The 20,804-nt window shown below is 43.0% G+C and overlaps 1 protein-coding gene across 2 annotated transcripts; it reads left to right on the forward strand.

Annotated features, from left to right (window-relative positions):
- Nucleotides 1-1,327: 1,327 nt before the first annotated feature.
- Nucleotides 1,328-15,467, forward strand: ldlra (low density lipoprotein receptor a). 2 transcript variants are annotated; one of them, XM_012825848.3, is made up of 18 exons: nucleotides 1,328-1,643; nucleotides 5,864-5,986; nucleotides 6,343-6,465; nucleotides 6,808-7,185; nucleotides 7,668-7,790; nucleotides 8,122-8,244; nucleotides 8,573-8,692; nucleotides 9,654-9,779; nucleotides 9,945-10,116; nucleotides 10,273-10,500; nucleotides 10,840-10,958; nucleotides 11,096-11,235; nucleotides 11,517-11,658; nucleotides 11,812-11,955; nucleotides 12,053-12,304; nucleotides 12,436-12,516; nucleotides 12,615-12,781; nucleotides 13,102-15,467. In XM_012825848.3, exons 1-18 carry the CDS (start codon nucleotides 1,559-1,561, stop codon nucleotides 13,135-13,137), a joined length of 2,682 nt encoding a protein of 893 aa, XP_012681302.2. In that variant the 5' UTR covers nucleotides 1,328-1,558; the 3' UTR covers nucleotides 13,138-15,467. The 2 variants fall into 2 exon arrangements, with proteins under 2 accessions (XP_012681302.2, XP_031428782.1); XM_031572922.2 differs by having other exon boundaries at nucleotides 5,867-5,986.
- The last annotated feature ends 5,337 nt before the right edge of the window (nucleotides 15,468-20,804 follow it).

Consider the following 20,804-nt stretch of genomic DNA (forward strand, 5'->3'; position numbering starts at 1 on the left):
GGTCCAAAGGTTCAACAAAACACCCAAATATTGTGCTTCCTTTTCTTTGCTGTGAAAAACAAGTGTTTGAGCTTGCTCATTGTTATTGTTTTGAAGAGGATCATTTCTACATTCAAATTAAATATATTTAATATATATAAAAAATATTTGAGTTGTGGACTCCGAGAGATGAAATGCACCACTGAGCACATGCTGAACTGTGACAGCAAAGTCTGACAACTGACACACGGTGTGACGCTGTCAAAACATCTGCAGCCTTAATTTGAGGGCATCGTGTCTCCTTATGACATATCCTGTTTCAATATTTCTCGTTAAAGGTAACGCAACTGGAACCATATGCAGAAGGTTTGTGGTATGAATGTTTCTCCTCAGGTGACTGAAACATTTGGACTTAGCCTTCAGGTCTTGTGATGGCCATACCATTTGTGTAAGGGAGAGTTTTCTGACCGATGCTTACCTCAGAAGGAAGAAGAATGGAGATAACAGTGGAAATACACCTTACAGTGTTGATGACTTTATGACTGGACTCTTGAACCGTCCTTAGGGTCAAGTTTAAACTAAGAAAAAGGAGTGTAGTATCAGTTAGTTAGTATGCAGACTGGCAGACACACACACACACACACACACACACACACACACACACACACACACACACACACACACACACACACACACACACACACAAATACAGTTACACAGTCATATGTGATGACTTGCTTGATTCAATTTATGGAGGTCCACTAGGACTGTTATATTGATCCTTTGATATGAATAGACATTTTATATTATGGTAATATTGGACAGTTATTCACTGTCTAATAATATGTTGAAACCAATATGTTAAAGGATAATTAGCTTTGAAAGACTCAAACTAGATAACATAGGGTCTTGAGAGCAATGTTCACATATTTTATCACCCACACCTCTGGTAGGAATTATCACCACATTTTTGTGGGGCCCACACTCCTTGTTCGTAATTGTTTCAAAACACTACATGATTTATGTTGCGATGTCACCCAAAGCTGCATGCAAATCTTCAAATCACAAGCAAAGCGTAGAATAAAGGTGTTATCTTTCTTTTTCTCTTTATTATCCATAGAGAGAGAAAGGGAGAGATAGGGAGAGGGAGAGAGAGAAAGAGAGAGGGAATATTACAGAGTTACTTAAAGCGATTTGAATTTTGTGACATTGTAATTTGTGGGCCCCAAAGACCACGCCTTCATGTTGTGAAAATGTATACTTCAGAAATCACACCACCTGGTCCCGCCCCCACACGGCCCGTCCCGCCCATCTTTCAGCCACGTTCAAATGGCCCTGATGTATCCAAACAATGCAAATTTACTACCGGCATCCTCAAGTAACCTTAGCGCACAGAGTGCAGAACATCACTTAACAGGAGTGGACGCAAATTTACTCTTGCCTATAACACAGCCAACATTACTTCAATTTTATTTAACATACACACATACGAACAACTTTAGTGATCTTTCAATTAACGTGAATTCACTAGTTGGTGAAATAAGTCTTTCTTGTCAGACTGCACGAACTTCAAACGGAGATGCGGTTAATATTTCATCTGCAAACTCTGGAACAAGCTTTCTTCGTGGTGTTTGTGATCACCACCATCAACGCCGTGAAAACACGTGAGTACAAATTACATTTGTATATTACGAATTTGAAAAACATTTAGGAAAAATAAGAACCAACGTTTTTTATTAATAAATTGTGTGTATACAGTACCCAAGTTATATTACCTCATGTACATATTTTAGCCGCTATACTGGCGGGCTCCTAAAAGGGACAATTATCATAAAATGGTCAAATTCACTGTCGTTCACTGTTCAACTTTTTTGTTATTGTCTCGTTGAAATAAGTTATTCAAACATTCTCACATTTTCTTCAGTGGTGCGCTTACCTTTTAGCAGGAGGCGGGGTTGTGGGGGAAGGATTATATGAATAAATGTAGGTCAAAGTCGCCCCTGTTTTTTTAGTCCGATTTCGGATGACTTTCGACTTTCAACTTTTGTTTTCATAAATTAAAAGCTGTTACATTAGTTTAGGTTAACCTTAAATAATTTAGCGCCCAATTCCATTTGGCCAGTATTTATCATTGGGTGCATGATCACTGTTCCAATGGTAGGGCCTTGAAAAATCTGCGCCAGTAGAATTTGTAAATGACAGTTGCACCATCAGTGTGGCAAACGATCAGTGAAGGGAATATAACTTTTGCAAGTTTGTCAAGTGGCCTGATGGTAAACATGCAGTACAATTTAAGCAAAGCTGTAAAGATAAGCGTTGAAGAGCGCCGTGCGTAACACATCGGTAGTCTCTCAGCCACTAACCACTTTCACGACGCAGAAATACACATCCCTGGGCGAACATTCCATTATTTCTGTACCCTTCTGTTTTTGTAACGAGGTCTCAGCCCTGTTGAGTGGTGCCTTATGAATGGCAATGAACGCAGAGAACCAGGAACGTGTTGGAACTGGTCAAGTTCGTAAGATTTATTTTCAGCCGCAACAGAGCTTTGTCTGTTTCCCGCACTGTATGACAGCCTAGCAGTGGCCTCTCGGAAGCTGTGTGTTCAGTCAGACACAGGCGCTATGTCCTTATTGTCTATTGTCCGATTGGAGAATATTTGCCTGTCTGACTTGACCTCTCGGAAGGATGATATCTGTTGTCAGCCTCAGACATATAAGAAATAAGAGAGGATCAGTTCGTTTTGTGTTTGAAACCCATTATGTGGTTCATGAATCAGATGAACCAAATATGCAGAGTGAGGAACTCTGGCCTCACACCTTTGTGTGGGGGGGGGGGGGGGGGGGGGATCAAGGGCATGTTTGTGTGACCAGAGATCAACGTCTTTAAATACCTGGTTTTTCATGGAGTTTACGACTTCTTAAAATACACACTTGGCTTAAAATGGTGCAGTCTAAAACTGTATTTTTTCACTTTATCTGGACAGTAGAACCAATAAAACTAAAACCTAGAACATTTAGAACATCTCTGAGGAGAAACCATGAAACTGTTCTTCGCCTGAGATAGAACTACTTCATTATGTGTTTGCGAGATTATCTGATAGCGTAGTTGCCACCCCACAGTACATGAACACAGATCAGAAATTTGCCTCTGAGTTCTCTCACCAAGACAGTTTAGATACACTATGCAAAATACACCCCAAACATTCCAGTCTCTTTTGCACTGTGATTGGTTGAGTGAGGAACCTCCACAGATGTTTTCTTTCGCCTTGACATTACACAGAAGTGCATTCCTTAGGTTGTGCCTTTCTAGGAAGGGAAGTCAGCCTCCTAAGGGGTTGCTCAGAACATCTCTAATGTAATATGAGACTTTGCCTGGGCAGACACAACATTGGGAGCTCAGGAAGGAAGGGAGGTTCTGTCACTCAACATGAGCTGCTCAGTGAGGCTTTATCTGACACTAAGCTACAGTTTCAGAGACAGGCGCACAACTTCTGTGGGCTCTACACTTGCCCCTCGGCCTTGAGTTAATCTGTACATGACACTGAGCCACAGGCAAGACCTCAGACAAGCGCACAATCACCATCACGTGCAGTACTCATGAAGGTCAATTATGAACCGGAGCTGACTGTTGCTACCCTGCCTCCTGCGAGCATGGAGGTTACGATATTCATGCTCAGCTCCAGGGGCTAAGTGCCTTAACTGTCCATGCCATGATCTCTGGAGTGTTAGAGCTGCTTGAGGTTGTACCTCAACTGTATCTGCCTTGATAAATACAACTTTTTTTTTCTAAGGATGAGCCTGACATGAAGGCGAACACAGCAATGGCTGTTCCCTAGTGGCTTGCCTGCTGTTATTAGCACTGTTGATAACACCCTTAGGATCTCCTGTACCGAGACACCACCCTGAAACTAAGGATCATGAAAAGCTGATCATTACAGGGATCAACCCAGGGGAGAACCTTGAGCGGTTAAATAGACTGCAAACAGCTAATGAATAGTAGATAAATAGGAGGCGAATGCTCAGGTGAATAGGGGCCAGGCTGAGACAGTAAGCCGTGGAAGGAGCGCCACAGTCGTGGCCGCATTCAGCTCCATGGCAACCAGTGCGCTGGTGACAGAGGGACTCATTAGTGGTAGTGGGTTGGTGCAGAAACAGTCTCTCTCCATTCACAACCATGATGAATGATGACAGCCCCCGCACACAAAGGGAGGTACACTGTTTGATTTCACTCACTGTAGTTTGACCCTGATTTTATTTCTTTTGGCTTTTCAGAAGAATTTGTTTGACACAAATGAGCACTAACCATGTTGATGTAGCTCTATCTATACTTATAGATTTGGAATACAAAACTGTAATGCTTGATGACAAACCTACAGATGGCCATTTACATTGCGCCCATTAATTAATTCATCAGCTTCGGTCTACCAGCTGACACATCATTTTTTTTTTAACACGCCACCCAAAGCCCATGGGGAAACGCAACTCCACCCCTCTGTCATAATTGTGCAGAATGTCCAGTCGACCCAGTTGGCAGGCGATGGTGTGATGGGTTTGCTCCTCCCTCTCGTTGAATGTCACGAACAGGTGACCGTACCCTGGGGCCCCTGAAGTGTAATTCACTGGGCATCAGCGTAGCCGCGACATTTCCCGGAGAGGAAATCCAGGAGGGCCAGTGACCGGTCATTATCACTCCACTGACCGATCATCCACCTTACTGAATATGGACATGGGGTGGGTGTTGGTGGTGGACTGCATAGACTCTTTGTTTAACTGGATGATGGCTGTTCAATCCAGTTTAATGGCATCATCACGTTCATAGACGCCTAGAAAATGAGACTAATCCATGCAAATCTCATCTTAGTCATATCTTAGAACTTTTTTCATGGCTTATCCCAGTCTTCCATCACATATTTTCCTCACCTTCTTGAAAATCTTGGGGCATCCGGTGTGGGTACCCCCATCAAGTGCCTGCTTGCTGAGTAGGTGGGGCTGCCAGTTAGAAGCTCTCCAATATCTTGTACCCCTTCCCCCAGTCCACTGACAGACTCTGTCCTGTACCTCAACACTCCCACACACCCCACATACACTACTGCCTCCTGACTGTGGCTCGAGTCAGAGGAACCTGATGCACACGCACGCCATTCTCACACAAACGAGACAGCCCCACCTAGACTTAGAAAAACAAACATTGCGTGGGTCGTATGGTTGTTTTCAGGGATGAGTAGAAATGTAATTGTGTTGTGGCGGTAGCGGGACTGGCCGTCCTTGTGAACAGGTATGTGATGATATGTCAGAGTGGAAGGGGCAGGCTGCTCACCACACGGAATCACTCTGTCTATCTGCACAGGGGGTGGCTGAACTCTATGTGGTGTTATCACACGGTTGCCCGAGAGATAGTGTGCTGTGTGTTTGAACTGCCAAGGAAACATGGAAATGGGAAGATATGTGACGGCGCTGATAGCATGGGATAACCGTGTGTATCTGTGTTGATAATGTAATGACATACCACTCATTAAGAAAACAAAAAGATGGTGATAAAGAGGTGGTAAAGCCTTCATTACACCATAAACTTTCATTGATGCCTCTCTTTCTTTCTCTCACTCTCTCCTTCTCTCCCTCCCTTCCAATCTGTACCTCTCCTTTACTCTCTCTCTCTCTTTTCCTGTCTCTCTCTGTCCCTCCTGTCTCTCTCTCTTTCTCCCTCCCTCTCCCTCCCTCTCTGTTGATTTCACCATAAACTCGTAACTGCCCTGCAGGAAGACTCATTTCTCCTTTCAAATTTCTTCCACCAGCAGTTTCACAAAATGTTCTCTGTTATGGCAGTGAGTTGTGTTCGTATGGACAGTTTCTGAAGCCATATACGATCTCCTTTCCCGTTCCAGCAGCAGGCACATGCAGTCCCCAGCACTTCAAGTGTGGCAACGGGAAGTGCATCCCCCTGAGGTGGGCGTGTGACAGCGCAGACGACTGTGGAGACGGCACGGACGAGCTGCCTGCTGTCTGCAGTGAGTGTCCTCTCTTCAGCTGTCTCTCACAATTATTGATTTCCCTCTGTCCAAAAATATAGTTCTAAGCGACATCATTCGAGTACACAAAGTTTGGTACACTTACAGTACAGTTTTGTTAATTAGTGTTAAGTTAAAATGTAATAAAAAATCAACTTGGAACCTCTGACTGAATATATTCACAACTCATGGAACTCCAGAAGCTGTATTTGTATAAAATAATGTAAAATGTATTTTATAATACATTTTCAAATAGCTAATATAACCAGATACCATATGGGACATTTCCAGCGTACAGCTACAACTCTGTGATAGAGGTCGTCCATCTCACATTCCCTTTTCTGTGTCTCTCCCAGTGGCCAAGACATGCAAGTCATCTGAGTTCAAATGCGGCGGGCGGCTCAACCAGTGCGTGCCCAGCCTCTGGCGCTGCGACGGCAAGGCTGACTGTGAGAATAGTTCCGATGAGGAGGGATGTGGTGAGTGGCTGAACCTCCCATTCATCGCTCCTGATCTCTTTCACTTCTCAGTCAGAGCCTGGCAGACATGGTTACATTTTGGCCTTAATGAGATTATTAGCCTCATCAAAGAGGTTGATATGATGTGTGTCTGTAAAACTTATTGTATTGAAATTTAGTTCTATTTCAAATCCTCAGATTTATTATTATTATTGTTATTGTTATTATTATTATTATCATTATTATTATTATAAATCAGTAGGACATAACACAATAAAGCACCATGCTCTTTTCTATAAAAGCACATTTTCATTTGTCTGTTATCTCATCCACTCCCGTTTTGTGTCTCTCGCCAACCGCCAGCCCCAAAGGAGTGCACCAACAGTGAGTTCCGCTGTGCCAGTGGCCAGTGCATCTCGTCGTCGTTCGCGTGCGACGACGAGGCCGACTGCGATGACGGCAGCGACGAGGCGTCCTGCCCGCCCATCACCTGCAGCGCCATCTCCTTCCGCTGCAAAAACTCCCTGTGCGTGCCCCGCCTGTGGGCCTGCGATGGCGACGCCGACTGTGCCGACGGCTCAGACGAGTCGCCCGAGACGTGCGGCTCCCACGCCCTGCCTCCGCCCGCCCGGCACTGCGCCGCCCAGGAGTTCCACTGCGGCAGCGGCGAGTGCATCCACAAGAGCTGGAGGTGCGACGGCGGAGATGACTGCCTGGACCGCTCAGACGAGAGCAACTGCAGTGAGTCACGCTCTCCTTATAGCTCACCTAAGATCCCACCTTTCTAAAGATTCACTGGTCAGCAAAGAGCCAGAGCCACGTGTCAGCTAAACAACAGCATGAATGATCCAACAGCGAGATGAGATCAGTTGGTGAAAAAAGTGGAGATAGGTGGTCAGATGCTTGACTGGAGTTTAACTGCTGGTCAAGACTGCCCTTCCTTGCTTCATATCCTGTGGTTCTGTTTTATTGTACACTTTTCTGTAGTGAGATCAGGATATGAAGATCCTCCAAAACTAGAGCCTTTGATGTTTGCTGCTCTTCAATATTTAACTCAGACTAACATATTCCGACATTCTTTATATTATAACAGAATTTAATGATATTTAGACTTTGCCAAAGATGCTGAACCTTTGGAATAAGACAACATGGAAATTGAAATACAAGAAGACAGACCTGCAAGTGGAGGACATTTGTGTCTCACCTCTCTCCCCTGCCTTTAGCACGTCCCACCTGCCGCCCAGACGAGTTCCAATGTGGGGATGGAACCTGCATCCATGGCAGCCGTCAGTGTAACCACGTGTATGACTGCAAGGACATGAGTGATGAATTGGGCTGTGTTAATGGTACACTCGCCTCTCCTCTCTTTTTCACACTCAACACACTTAATGCTCAGTGTCTTGGAATAGGATATCTCATGCACTAGATTAGTAGGAATAGGAATCCATCTGCTTCAGTTTAGTTTGACACTAGATGTGAACAATCGCTGGTAAATAGATGTGATGATTAGAATTCTGTGTTCAATCATTATTGCGTTATATTGCGACCATCCTCTCTCACTGTGTACTAAATGAGCAAATCCATGCTTCCTGTGCCTGCATATCTCCATGTCTCACTCATCTTTCCCTTCTTTTTTGCTTTCCCTCTCTCTCTGTAACCTCTGCTGCGCTCCGGCAGCCACCCACTGTGTGGCCCCAACCAGGTTTAAATGCCGCAGCGGGGAATGCATCAGCATGGAGAAGGTGTGTGACAAGCAGCGCGACTGCAGGGACTGGTCCGATGAGCCGCTCAGAGAGTGTGGTAAGTAGCTATCCAGGCAGCAGCCGACCGCCGTACGGATCAGGCTTTGATCGGATGCTGATCCGTTCAGAGACCAGTGACAGTAGCTCAACCCACTGGTGTAGCTAGCAGTCCACAAGAAGGGGTTTGGAAAACAAAGCTCCTCACGCCAGGCATGCAATTTAATGTTAGTGTGTGGGCCAAGACCCATGGAATTGCTGTGAGGGTTCAAACTACAGGCTGAGTTTAGTCACAGGTCCATCCCACAGGTCTTGCCTGGGGCTAGAAGAGTCTGTTTATATTGTTTGGTTTCCAGTCAGTGAAGTCACAGGCATTTTCTCCTTTACAGATTCTAATGAATGCCTGTACAACAATGGAGGGTGCTCACATATTTGCAATGACCTGAGGATTGGATACGAGTGTCTGTGCCCCTCTGGTTTCCGTTTACTGGACAAGAAACGCTGTGAAGGTAAGTCTCGCAAGTGTTTCAACCTAGGCATGTATGTGATATGGGTGTCTGTCAGGGATAGAGGGGCAATTCAGGTGAGACCATTCAGATAGACACTAAATTTACATTTACATTTTACATTTAGTCATTTAGCAGATGCTTTTGTCAACAGTCAAGCTAAGAGCAATAAAAACCTGGTGTAACAATAAATACTACTTTACATAAGAAATAGAAAAACAACATAGAAAGAAAAAGAAGTGCAGGAATGTAACTGCTGAAGTGCAAGTTAAGCACTAGTCAAGGTGCCCGTTAGGAAGGGAGGTGCTCTCTGAAGAGTTGGGTCTTCAAACGCTTCTTGAAGGTAGAGAGGGACGCCCCTGCTCTGGTAGTACTAGGCAGTTCGTTCCACCAACGTGGAACTACAAATGAGAATAGTCTGGATTGCCGTGCTTGCACAGACGGCAGTGCCAAACGACGCTCACGAGACGAACGCAGCATCCTGGGTGTAACATTTGCCCTTACAAGAGCATTTAAGTAGGTGGGAGCAGAACCAGCAAGCACTCTGTAGGCAAGCATAAGTGACCTGAACTTAATGCGAGCAGCTACCGGCAGCCAGTGGAGCTCAATGAGTAGCAGGGTGACGTGTGCCCTCTTCGGTTGGTATATCTTGCATCATAGCTAGAGTTTTTTTCAGTGGGGTCATTGGTCAGAATCAGAGAACGGACATCAGACTCGTACATGTACGAGGTGGTTGGGGGTTGTGTTTACTTTCCTGTGATCAGGCACCGAATCTAATAGCCCTCTGTGGGAGAAAGGAGAGATGAAAAGTACATGCAGTGCTCTGTGCCATCCCTGTGTACCCTAACCAGTGACTCAACCCTAGCCACTAACTCAATATTATAAAACTATTGCACCAGGAGTCCGTGCCACCTGATTCCAGTAAGTTAATTGTTACCATGACCCCTTTTGCCCTTCTGCACAGACATTGATGAATGTGCCAACCCAGACGTGTGCAGCCAGATTTGCATCAACCTGGTGGGGAGCTACAAGTGTGATTGTAAAGAGGGCTATCAGATCGACCCCTCCACTAAAGCCTGCAAAGCCATTGGTAGGTGACACCACAAGGCCTTACATGTTGCATTACTTATACTGTAATTGATGCTAATACTACCTGGTAATGCTACATGCCATGGTGCATGCAATTACATAATGACATGCAAATAACACACAAAGCTGAGCCTATGATCTCCGTTTGTGTTTGGGAATCTTGCAGGTACGGTGGCCTACCTGTTCTTCACCAATCGCCATGAGGTAAGGAAGATGACGCTGGACCGAAGCGATTATGTTCGCGTCGTCCCTCGACTGAAGAACGTGGTGGCTCTGGATATGAATGTGGCCTCCAAAGAGATCTTCTGGTCTGATATTTCCCATAAGAAGATCTACAAGTAAATACCATATTACCTTATCCCTTATTTCCTTTATCAGTTATGAAATGTCAACTGTCACTGTGCTTCAATAGACATGAGATGTAATGAGAGCTTTACCTGTTACCAAATAATGCTTTTTCTCTGTGTTCTTCCTCCTCTCACCTTGCTTCCTAGAACGTTTATGGACACAGCCTCCGACTCTTCCCAGCATACTGTCGTTGTAGGTGAAGGTATCGATGCTCCTGAGGGCCTCGCTGTGGACTGGATTCACGGTACCATTTACTGGACAGATAGCCTCCGTGGCACAATCTCTGTGGCGACAGTCGATGGAAGCCGTCGAAAAACCATCTTCAAGGAGGGCCTGGCTAAGCCACGTGCCATTGTGGTGGATCCAATTCGCAAGTAGGTTCCCTTAAGAACTCAAAATCTCACTTGTGAAGGATATTGAAGGAAATCAATGAATTTTTAAGATAAATACAGTATAACTCTCAATTATCAGAGATTCGATTGATCCACCTTCAATTCTTTCCAGCTTAGTCCACACTCCTACCCCATGTCTTGTGTTTGTCTGCATTCGCTAGTTTGCCTTATTCTTTCAGCTACAAGGCAGAGCAAACAAGTGTTATCAGTATGGGTCAAGCTATATCATATCATGTCTGTGTATGTACTCTCACTACCTCCCAAAATCTGCTTACTTTTTAACTTCTGTGGGAATGTACCATTTGTGTTTGCATTTCACAGCTTCATGTACTGGACTGACTGGGGAAATCCTGCAAAGATTGAGAAGGGAGGCTTGAATGGAGGCGACCGCAGTGCCTTGGTGGTGGATGATATTGTGTGGCCCAATGGCATCACCCTTGGTGAGTGTCCACACGGATCTGCACTACCCTTCCAGTAGTGATCCACATCTACGAGCATCCCTTGCTTGTTGCCATTGTGGGTTGGAGAAAACCAGATTTGGTACTCACTACTTCTTTCTCTCCTGTACCCTTATTAGACTTGTTGAACCAGCGGCTGTACTGGGTTGATTCAAAGCTGCACACCCTCTCCAGTATTCATGTCCAGGGAGGTGGCCGCCGCACTCTCATCATAGACCAGCAGAAGCTGGCCCACCCTCTCAGTGTCACTGTGTTTGAGGTGAGCAGGGGGCTGGTCTGTTATTGCCCACCGAGGTGTGTTTCTGCCCATGACTGTGTGTACCTACAGTAGTTCCTGTATAATGGATGAACGTCCATTTATATAACAAGAAAAAATCCATTATGCATTATGTTGCAGTGTGCATGAGTACACATTTCCCTTTGATTTGCAAGAGCACACTACATAATGAGCCAGGATGGTATGTTGGTGGGCAATTTTCAGTGTCCGGTGGGATGCTGTTTGACTAACAAACTGAACCCGTTTTTTTCTGTTGGCTTCAGGAGAAAGTCTACTGGACAGACGTCAGCCAGAACGCTATCCTGAGTGCCAACCGTGTTACAGGTGGGGACATCACCCCAGTGGCAGAACACTTGACATCACCTGAGGATATTGTGCTGTACCACAACCTCAAGCAACCCTCTGGTATGTAGCCATATGTGTAGCCTTGAAGTGTTTAAGTACACAGTCATAAGGTTACTGCCATTCCTTGATATAATGTACCCTCTGAAAAAGTTAATGAGGCAGTATAACAGTAAGTGGTGTGTCCTAATGATTCAACTCTCTCTAAAATCTCAGGTATTAATTGGTGTCGAGGGGGCAACGGAGGGTGCGAGTTCCTGTGTCTAGCTGCTCCACAGGTCTCCAGATACTCTCCAAAGTACACTTGTGCCTGTCCTGACCAAATGGTTCTGGCTAAAGACATGAGGAAGTGTGTGCCCGGTAAGTCTGTCTTGAAATAATAGAAACAAGATTCTCCATTGGTTTATTTATATTAGGTCTCTAACTCTAACTCACCTGATCTTTGTTTTCAATGCAGCTTCAGCAACGGTGCCACCTCCTGTTGAGCCCAACGTTTCTGTGCCATCCCCTGTACAACCCAAGGTTCCAGTCACCAGTCGTCCTCAACCTCCGCCCAAAACCACACCTAAACCCCCTGCCCCTGTCTCCTCTAAGGAACCCCTCCCAGCCAGAACCACTGCCCGTCCAGCACCTCCAGCTAAACCCACCCAGCCAGAGAGACCAAAGGTCTCCGACACCACCACAGAGGATCCAGCCACCACCCAACCAGGTATGTCAGGAGACTGAATGCTCCCAAAGAGATTCCCCTGCTCATATGTGGTTCCCTCCGGGAACTGTGTGCGAGATAAGTAAATGACTTTACCCTCCCTGATATGTCTATTCTCTGCCTCCATATTGTAGACAAACCAAATGGTGTTCCACTAGTCATTCCAGAGAAAGCACCCTCAAGCTTGACTTCCCTCTACATCGCAATGCCAATTGGTAAGATATTGACAGCTCAAAGCCATGTATTGGACTGAATTCCCTAAAGGTCTACCTTGCAGAAGCTAAATGTTTTTCCTTTATTGTTTTTCCTACAGCGTTTGTCTGTCTGGTGGCTTTTGGCGTTGGAGCCATGTACATGTGGAGACACTGGAAGTTGAAGAACACCAACACCATTCACTTTGACAACCCTGTGTACCAGAAGACCACGGAAGACCAAGTCCACTTATGCCGAAACAATTCAGATGGCTATATTTATCCTGTGGTAAGGGACAGCTACTCTTTGCAGATCTTTGACCTTAAGCCAAATCCTACTAGAAACTATCTGAGACATGCAGAAGTACAGACAGATCTGGGTTTAGATGCTAAAACCCTTTGGTGGTTTGGTGTCAAACACCATATTTTCTCCAAAGAAGGATGACAAATTAGCTACATTTGGAGCAAAACATAATACTTCTACCTACCTGAATGTGAATTTTACTCTCTGAAGCTAAACTGCAGTATCATGAAGTGCTAGCTAGCTGAATGCTAACTGCTTGCATGCGTAGTAGTGGTAGCCTTGCTAACAGATGCATTTTGTTCCAGCGGCAGGCAGTCAGCTTGGACAATGAAATGCCTTGATGTCTACATTGGTGACCACGTCAGTCAGAGGAGCTAAGGCAGGACGAAGATCAAAGCCATGATTTATATGGAGGTTCTCAGATGTCCTCTTCTTGGAAAGAGGGAAAAATATCCAGTTCTATTGCGCCCCCACCATGACCAAAATACTGTGAACATTCCTTTTAGGATGACAGCCATAAATTACCCATCCAGGGTACTTGGGGCAAGGCCTTAGGTCAATGTAGCAGTCCCCAATTGATAGGAGAGTCCCCATAAGGAAATTAAATTGTATCATTCCATGAGCCCCCTCAGCTAGAAGAAGACCTCACATCTTCTAGGTTCTCATGTTTATGTTAGTTTGTCTATTGTTTTGTTGTCAATGCACAAATCAATGGGGTTTGTGTATGTGGGAAGCAATAACAGTCTGGTCTCGAGATGTGAAAATGTTTAGGATTTTGGAGCTGTTAAGTGTTTGTGTGTGTGTGTGTGTGTGTATGTGTGTGTGTGTGTGTGTGTGTGTGTGTGTGTGTGTTATAGAATGGAAATACCACCTTCAGAATGAGCCAGTGGAAAGCCCTGTAGTTCTGTTGCTCTGGGAGAATGTAGATAATGCATTTGTGTCTAGCACACCTGGAAGCTTTGTATGTGCTGCTTACAGTGTATCGTGCTCTACCTCTACCGTACTATAACAAGGTCTTGAACTGCCTGAAAGGCAGAAAAAGGTGTATGTGTATAATACAAACCACACAAACCCCATAATAGCAAACACTAGTTTGAATGTTTTTAAAGGTCTAGTTAAATCCAGCCTGAGCTGAACTAACAAAAAGGCTTCACTGGATTTCTCAATGCCTCAACAGAACGAAGTGCCAATAAGCTACTCTATCTGTGCCTTGATTTCAATGCAGTTTACTTTGGTTCCGGAGCATTCCATCTTTTGTGTTCCATTCATACTTAATGTTTGACATTATCTGTGGGATGCTAGTAGGGCTATTTCAAATGCTAGTAGGGCTAGTTCAAATGCAGGTCAATGCAGTGTTCTAAGTGGTGCTAATCTGTGTTTTGTGTTTGTGTAATTGTATTATTCTGATGGCCCAGAGTCTCAAGTGGTCCATTCACATCGACCTTACATTAATGTTGAGCCCACAGGGAACTCCCCAGCCCCCATTCGTTATGGTCTTTTTACTGTTTTATTGATAAGGAGGTTTATCAATTTGTTCATTTTTGGTTGACTTCTTTTAGGCAAAGCAATACGCTTCCTTAAATTCTAAAATCACAACATAGTTCTACTTGTTTTCTTCTATCATGATGCTAGAGGACAGAACACTTAGTTCTTCTGTCATGATGCTAGAGGACAGAACACTTAGTTCTGGCGCAGCACATTGTGGCTGATTTACCAAATGCAGAAAATCACTTCTTTATTCTGAACACCAGTATTGTGGAGCAGAGCTTCCGTAAATCTCCAGTTAAACTACATGAGAAGATGCCAGCGGGGCTGTCCGTCCATCACAGCATACTTCTGTGTTTACATCCAGAATGTGTGAAAGCGTTAAAAGCATTGCATTGTGGGATTGTGAGAAAGAGGGCGGTATGTCTATAGTCTGTGAATGCTTCACCTTTACTGGATTTAATGGTGTTTCGATGAGTAGTTTCATATGTACATATATTTCATGGGCAAAAAGAAGTGCCAAAATTATTTCACTTTTTTACCGGCTGTATTAGGTACCAGTACAGAAATGTTGTCAACCTTCAAAATTACAGTTATTTTACTGTGCATTTGTAAATATTTGTAAATACTTATGAATGTTTGTTCTTAATCTTTGTCCCCACTTTGTACATTCTAAAGCATGCTTTGCAAGCAGAAATGCCTTCTCTATATTTATTTGAAAACTGTTAAAGAATATCCTAATTAGCTAAAGGCTAAGGCTATCATCTTTTCATTGGAATCAAAATCAGTTGTGACAGAGTCATGACAGTTTTCAAAATAAATGTTTGAAATCACGGTTGCTATCGCACATGTAATCAAATCACTTTGGTATTAACTGAGATTAATTGTGAAATATGTCCATGTTGTATCTTCAAATTACTGAAAACCAAAATCAATAGCAGTTTACCATCAGTTATTTATACAGAAAACCTTCCTCGTAAATTCTATCCAATTAAATGATGAATTTAAATTATGAAGGCATTCTTTTCTTCAGTGATCATCTATTTGTAAATCAAATCAGGAGTTGATATTTATTTCACATGTTGTTCAGACTAACATTGTAAATATAGAAATTCCAGATGTGCTTGTGAAATCAGAAACCACGAAGGTGTATGATGTAAAACTATAAAATGGTGTCTTAAAAATCTGTCTGACTCGTCTGTTTCCTTTCAGTTCCAAACAGGATATCTAGGAAACCATTCATTTTTGTTTGTATTTTTAAATTGTGATAGCCTATAACTGGCATGAAAGGAACATATACGTAGCTGTCAAAGAATGACAGTTGTGTTATGTTATCTTATGTCTTCTACATCCTCTGCCCTAAAGTATGACAACTGCATACATGACAGTTGTTAACACTTTTATTTAACAATTTTATTTAAGGTGAAATTACCTGAATAAATCAAAAGACATGTTATTGTAGGAAATGACTATAAATTCTATAGGACTATAGAAAAAATGGAAATGACTATAAATTCTTCTGTCTATACAGTCTTTTGTATGATCACTGCAGAGTCCATACCAATAATTAGTTAATTCTGTTTCTTTAAAAATGCCACACAACCACTCTAGGTTCAGTGCTCTGTTGAGTACCTTTAACCTCATTAAAGAGACTAGTATCCTGAAACCCCCGTATGTCTCAAAGACATCAAGGAGTCACGGGTAAAAAAAAGTCTAGAATCTTAATAGGGGCACAGGTCAAGCTTTTTTCCTACAAGATGTTCGGGGAAAGTTTTCTTCTCATTTTTGTTTGCACTTCTGGCCATCAGTCTAGTGGTGTTCTCAGCCAAGCACCATCTCAGGAAATCTGAATCTGTTAAGCTATTTAGATGTTTGGTCTTAAATAAAGATGATTTAATGCAGTCGAGAGTCATTTCACAGTCACTAAAAGCATCAACTGGGATGTTGGTATATATAGCAGATGCTTTTGTTCAAAGTGACTTAACGTAAGAGCACAGTAAAGGGATGCTTTTTATCCATGCCTGTGACCCCAGATGTGAAACCATGAGCCCCCACTGTTGATAAGGCAGTGATCTCACTCTTTAGCTTCAGGAACTGTCCACATTGCGTGGAAACAACCGTTTAACAGCTGAGTCTTAGTGTCCCCATTATTCAAAAAGAGTGAAAGCTGGATTCACATGCATTGGCAGAGCCTACAGTACATTATATATCTTAGTAAGTTAACCCCTTCCACCCCTGCCAAACCTAAGTCTCCCTTATCTCCCAGAGGAATCCTGACATGTCTGATGGATTGGAGTCATTTAGAGTCACGGGCTCCTCCCTGGGAGCTTGTCTCTGACCAGTGGGTGCAGCCATCTTCACCTGAGCACAGATGCTTATCGGACACATGGGCCGCCTCACGTTTCTGCCTCTTCTTGGTAACCACGGCACATGATCCCTGAACATAGTAAGCAGGAGGAAACTAGGTCTCCAGTCCCCTGCGGCCCCCGGGCAGCGGTCCCCGGGCGTCTGCAGAGGCCACCTCAGAAGCAAAGTTCAAGGCTGTTGGGATGTGTGGGATGTGTGATAAAACCAACAAAGGTAAACACTACACTACACACACACACACACACACGCATTAACACACACACACACACACACACACACACACACGCATTAACACATGTATATACGTATACAAACATGCAAACTCATTATGCATACAAACATTTACCTGAACTCCAATTGTGTCAAAAAGTTTCTCTTTATTATTGTTAATTTTCAAATATGTTTTTTAAGTGACTTTGGATAAAGGCATCTGCCAAGTACATTAATATTATTATTATTAATAATAATAATAATAATAGTAATAATAATGATGATGATGGTGATGATGATGATGATGATGATGATGATGACGATGATGATGATGATGATGATGATGATGAAATTATTGTTGCTGCTGTTATAAGTAGCAGTGGCATCACACTCTAAAAAGAAAATGCTTTAATGGTACTGGTTACTGTGGGTGAAAAATAATGGGCAACATTAGCACATACTGGAAACATTGAGGAAAGCAACATACGTCATAAAGTTTCCTACACTGTTTGTCTTTCTCAGCTTGACACAGGACTTTAGATAATCACATGATCAATAATTAACCAATACCACGAGAGTTTCTCTGATGGACATTGAAGGCTACACATATTTTTCTGATCACACTGTACTAATGTTGACATTTCACATTGACATTAACTCCAAGTGACAAATATTTTCTGCCATGAGAACCACTAGTGTTGTAGTAAACATGCCAGCTGGCACTCATCCCGTTCAATGGCCCTTCCAGCCTGAGACACCACCCTCTGTGTGCGTAAGTCAGGTGTCACAGACCCACAGGATGTATTTGCAAAGCTTTCTGCCACGTCAGTGTTCTCGTGCCATGTCATGAACACAGCAAATGTTCTTTGGCATTTCCCATATAGGAACCTTTCCATGTTTTAAGAAGAATCCTCTGATGAATATCTCTATTTACAACCAATATAACACAATTTGGACAATCAGATTTGCAGGAGGAAACCTTTTTTTCTAGGATAATAAAGGATAACAACAACAATAAATAACAGTAATAATAATAACAACAACAATACTAATAATAATAACACTAAAAACAATAATAACAACAACACTAATAATAACAATAACAATAACTCTAATAACAATAATAATTAAAAACACGAATAATAATAATAATAATAATAATAAGAATAATAATAATTCACTAGGATACGGGACACACATAACATGCTTTTGATTTCTGAGACTGCCAGTCTGTGCCTGGGACAAAAGGGCCAGGGTTGTCTGAGGGACCCATTGTGGCTGCCTCTGATCTGTCACTACTGTTTAAGATGAGGCCGGCCCAGAGAGGGGAGTGAGGGGGTCCCCGCAGAGGGTATAGGGAGAGAGAGAAAGAAAGTATTAGCATCACCCCAGATGAGGAGGCAGAAACAACATGGCCCCTCTGAGCACAGGACGTGTTCCAATGAACAGGGATTCAGTCAGAGCAGATAACACTGACTGGGCTGATGCAACATCCCCTCGCCATGTCCCCACTCCAGGAATTGAAATTGTTTAATCACTCTGTCCTTTTGTGACTGATTCAGTGCTCAGATACTGACACAAATACACTTTCTGTCTCCTGCATGTTTCAACATTTCAATTTGAGCTTGTGTCTTTATATCAAGGCTGACTTAATAATCCAATAAAGCTGAAATGATAGGCTAGTTATAGCTCCATTCTCACCTTTCTTAAATAGAGGCCAAGCCCAATGACTAAGCATTTTACGACCACCACCCTATACCATCACTATAAGTTGAAAACCAGCTCAATTCCAAGCTCATGTTAGCGGCCAACATCAAAGTGGTCGTTAATGTGGCGGACTCTGCCCTCTGAACCTTTCTTCATTTACTGTGTGCTTTGTGTCGCTGCCAACTCTATAACTATAGGTGGGAATTATTTACATTTCCCAGCAGGGCCCATTTGCGGCCGCGGATATCCATTGTTTCAGACAGTTCATAGATTGGTTTAATCAGAAAGAGTGTGATTTTGCTCTGTAGTTTTGCTTGCATTCAGTATATGATAACACAAGAGACAGAATGACAGGGTCATAGTGAAATTTGACAACACAAATATACCAGCTGTGGTGAAATGACCTGTTCTGAGCACCAAAGCTGTCCTGTGGGTAGCTCTTCAGCTTAACCTGTCTGGGCCCTGTGTCTTTTTCACCTAAATCATTAGTTGCTGCAGCTGCTTGGTCTGTCTCTTCCTCTCTCTGACTCTCTGCCTCAGCCTCTCCTTCTGCATGACCCTTTAAGATAAGTTCAAACATTGAAACATTAACTGATCAAAATCCAGAAGCCAATTTTATGACTTGGCATAAAAATATCATGTAATAATCTAGTTTAGGCTAACCCTTGGAGTAGCCTAGGCCTGACAACAAATGCCTATACATTTCTACCACAGTAGAAGAAAATAAAAAAAACTCCACTCATTTCCTTCTAGACCTGTAGACCACTAACCTCCATCACACCGGCTTCTTCAGCCCTGTCTATCTCCTTCTTCTCTCTCTCATCTGACTGGGCGGAGCTGCCACCTCTCCTAAAGAATGTTCTTATATCCATCTGGTCAATGAATTGGATGATATACCGGTACAATAGCGTTATGAGGGACACTATGACATTTAGTTTTCACTAGCATTAACTGTTTATAAATAACAACATTCTATAGGGACTGATAATATTGTTTTGAAATACTAGAGAGATATATCAATGCAAAGAATAGAGAGATGTCGATAGTTATTTCTTGTATTTCGAATTCGCTCGTTCACACTCTTGCTAACTGGTGACAGTTTCTAACAAAGTAGCAAGCTAGCTTAGTTTTAACATAGCCCACTACAATATTCGCTTTCATTTGCCTCATATCAAGTAAACCTAAAGCAGGTAACACTTCAGCCCCCCTAAAATAGGCCTAACGACGCCCCTGTTTCCCAGAGATTGCAAAAGGGGATTCAGGGACAGAGGCCAGGGAAGGACACATCCATTACATGGCAACAGATGTTCAGCAGCTGTATCATTTCTCACTGAGGTCCAAAAGATGACATTGTGTTTATGACGTGTAAACAATTTTTTTTGCTAATAATTTGTGCTTTTAAAATGGAAGTGGAGGCCTCCACCAAAGACATTTCCCCCTGCATGAGGTCAGATGTGAGTATGGCCCAGATTTTGCAGCTCATCTGTAGGCTAGGGACTGAACAGACATTGAGTTCCTAACTAATGTTATAAAAGGAAAGTGTCAACAGCATATGTAACAATGTCAGACTAAGGTAATTAATTCAATTTAATTCAATTCAATTTTATTTATATAGCGCCAAAACAATAAAATTGTCTCAAGGCGCTTCAATTACCTCGCAAAAACAATGTCTACATGCTGTGCTTCTAACACTGCAGACGAAATCCCATAAAACACACTCCACCTCCAACTTCCAAAAAATGTCAGGGCCTTTCTCCCCCTGAGCCTCCTTTAAGCAGCATGAAATCCTAGTTGAGTCCAAACTTCCCAGAATTATCTTGGTAAAAAAAGAGGAAAAGTTGCGTGAGATTCTATAAACACGCTTCCTGCATCTGCTCCCCTCTGGGCTGGAGTGAGTTATTATTTGTCAGGCCTCTTTACGGGCTGCGGATAGCGTAAATAGACACAGAGAGGTCACACGCAACTAATCTAATCTCATCTGAAGGTGTGGAGAGCTATTTATGAAGGGGAAATGGCTATGAGTAATTCTGATAATCTACAAAGCAAACCAAACTGTTATGAAAATCATCACAAGATATGGATGAGATAAAGGAAGGGGCGTGACACACTGTAAATAGGTTATTGGGCAAGATCACTAACTTGCCATCATCTTCACTGTGCTCCACAAATCAGACATTTGACATTTAACTCTGATATATGTGTTTCAAGAAGAGACAATAACTCACTTTGGATTTTTCCC

This window comes from Clupea harengus, chromosome 1 (genome assembly GCF_900700415.2).
Source record: "Clupea harengus chromosome 1, Ch_v2.0.2, whole genome shotgun sequence".
NCBI lineage: Eukaryota > Metazoa > Chordata > Actinopteri > Clupeiformes > Clupeidae > Clupea > Clupea harengus.

Bases quoted from the DNA above. Each gene is read 5' to 3' on its own strand.
- ldlra (XM_012825848.3), top strand. From the start codon at position 1,559: ATGCGGTTAATATTTCATCTGCAAACTCTGGAACAAGCTTTCTTCGTG. The intron at 8,693-9,653 runs GTAAGTCTCGCA...CCTTCTGCACAG, and splicing joins GGACAAGAAACGCTGTGAAG to ACATTGATGAATGTGCCAAC. The intron at 12,782-13,101 runs GTAAGGGACAGC...ATTTTGTTCCAG, and splicing joins ATGGCTATATTTATCCTGTG to CGGCAGGCAGTCAGCTTGGA.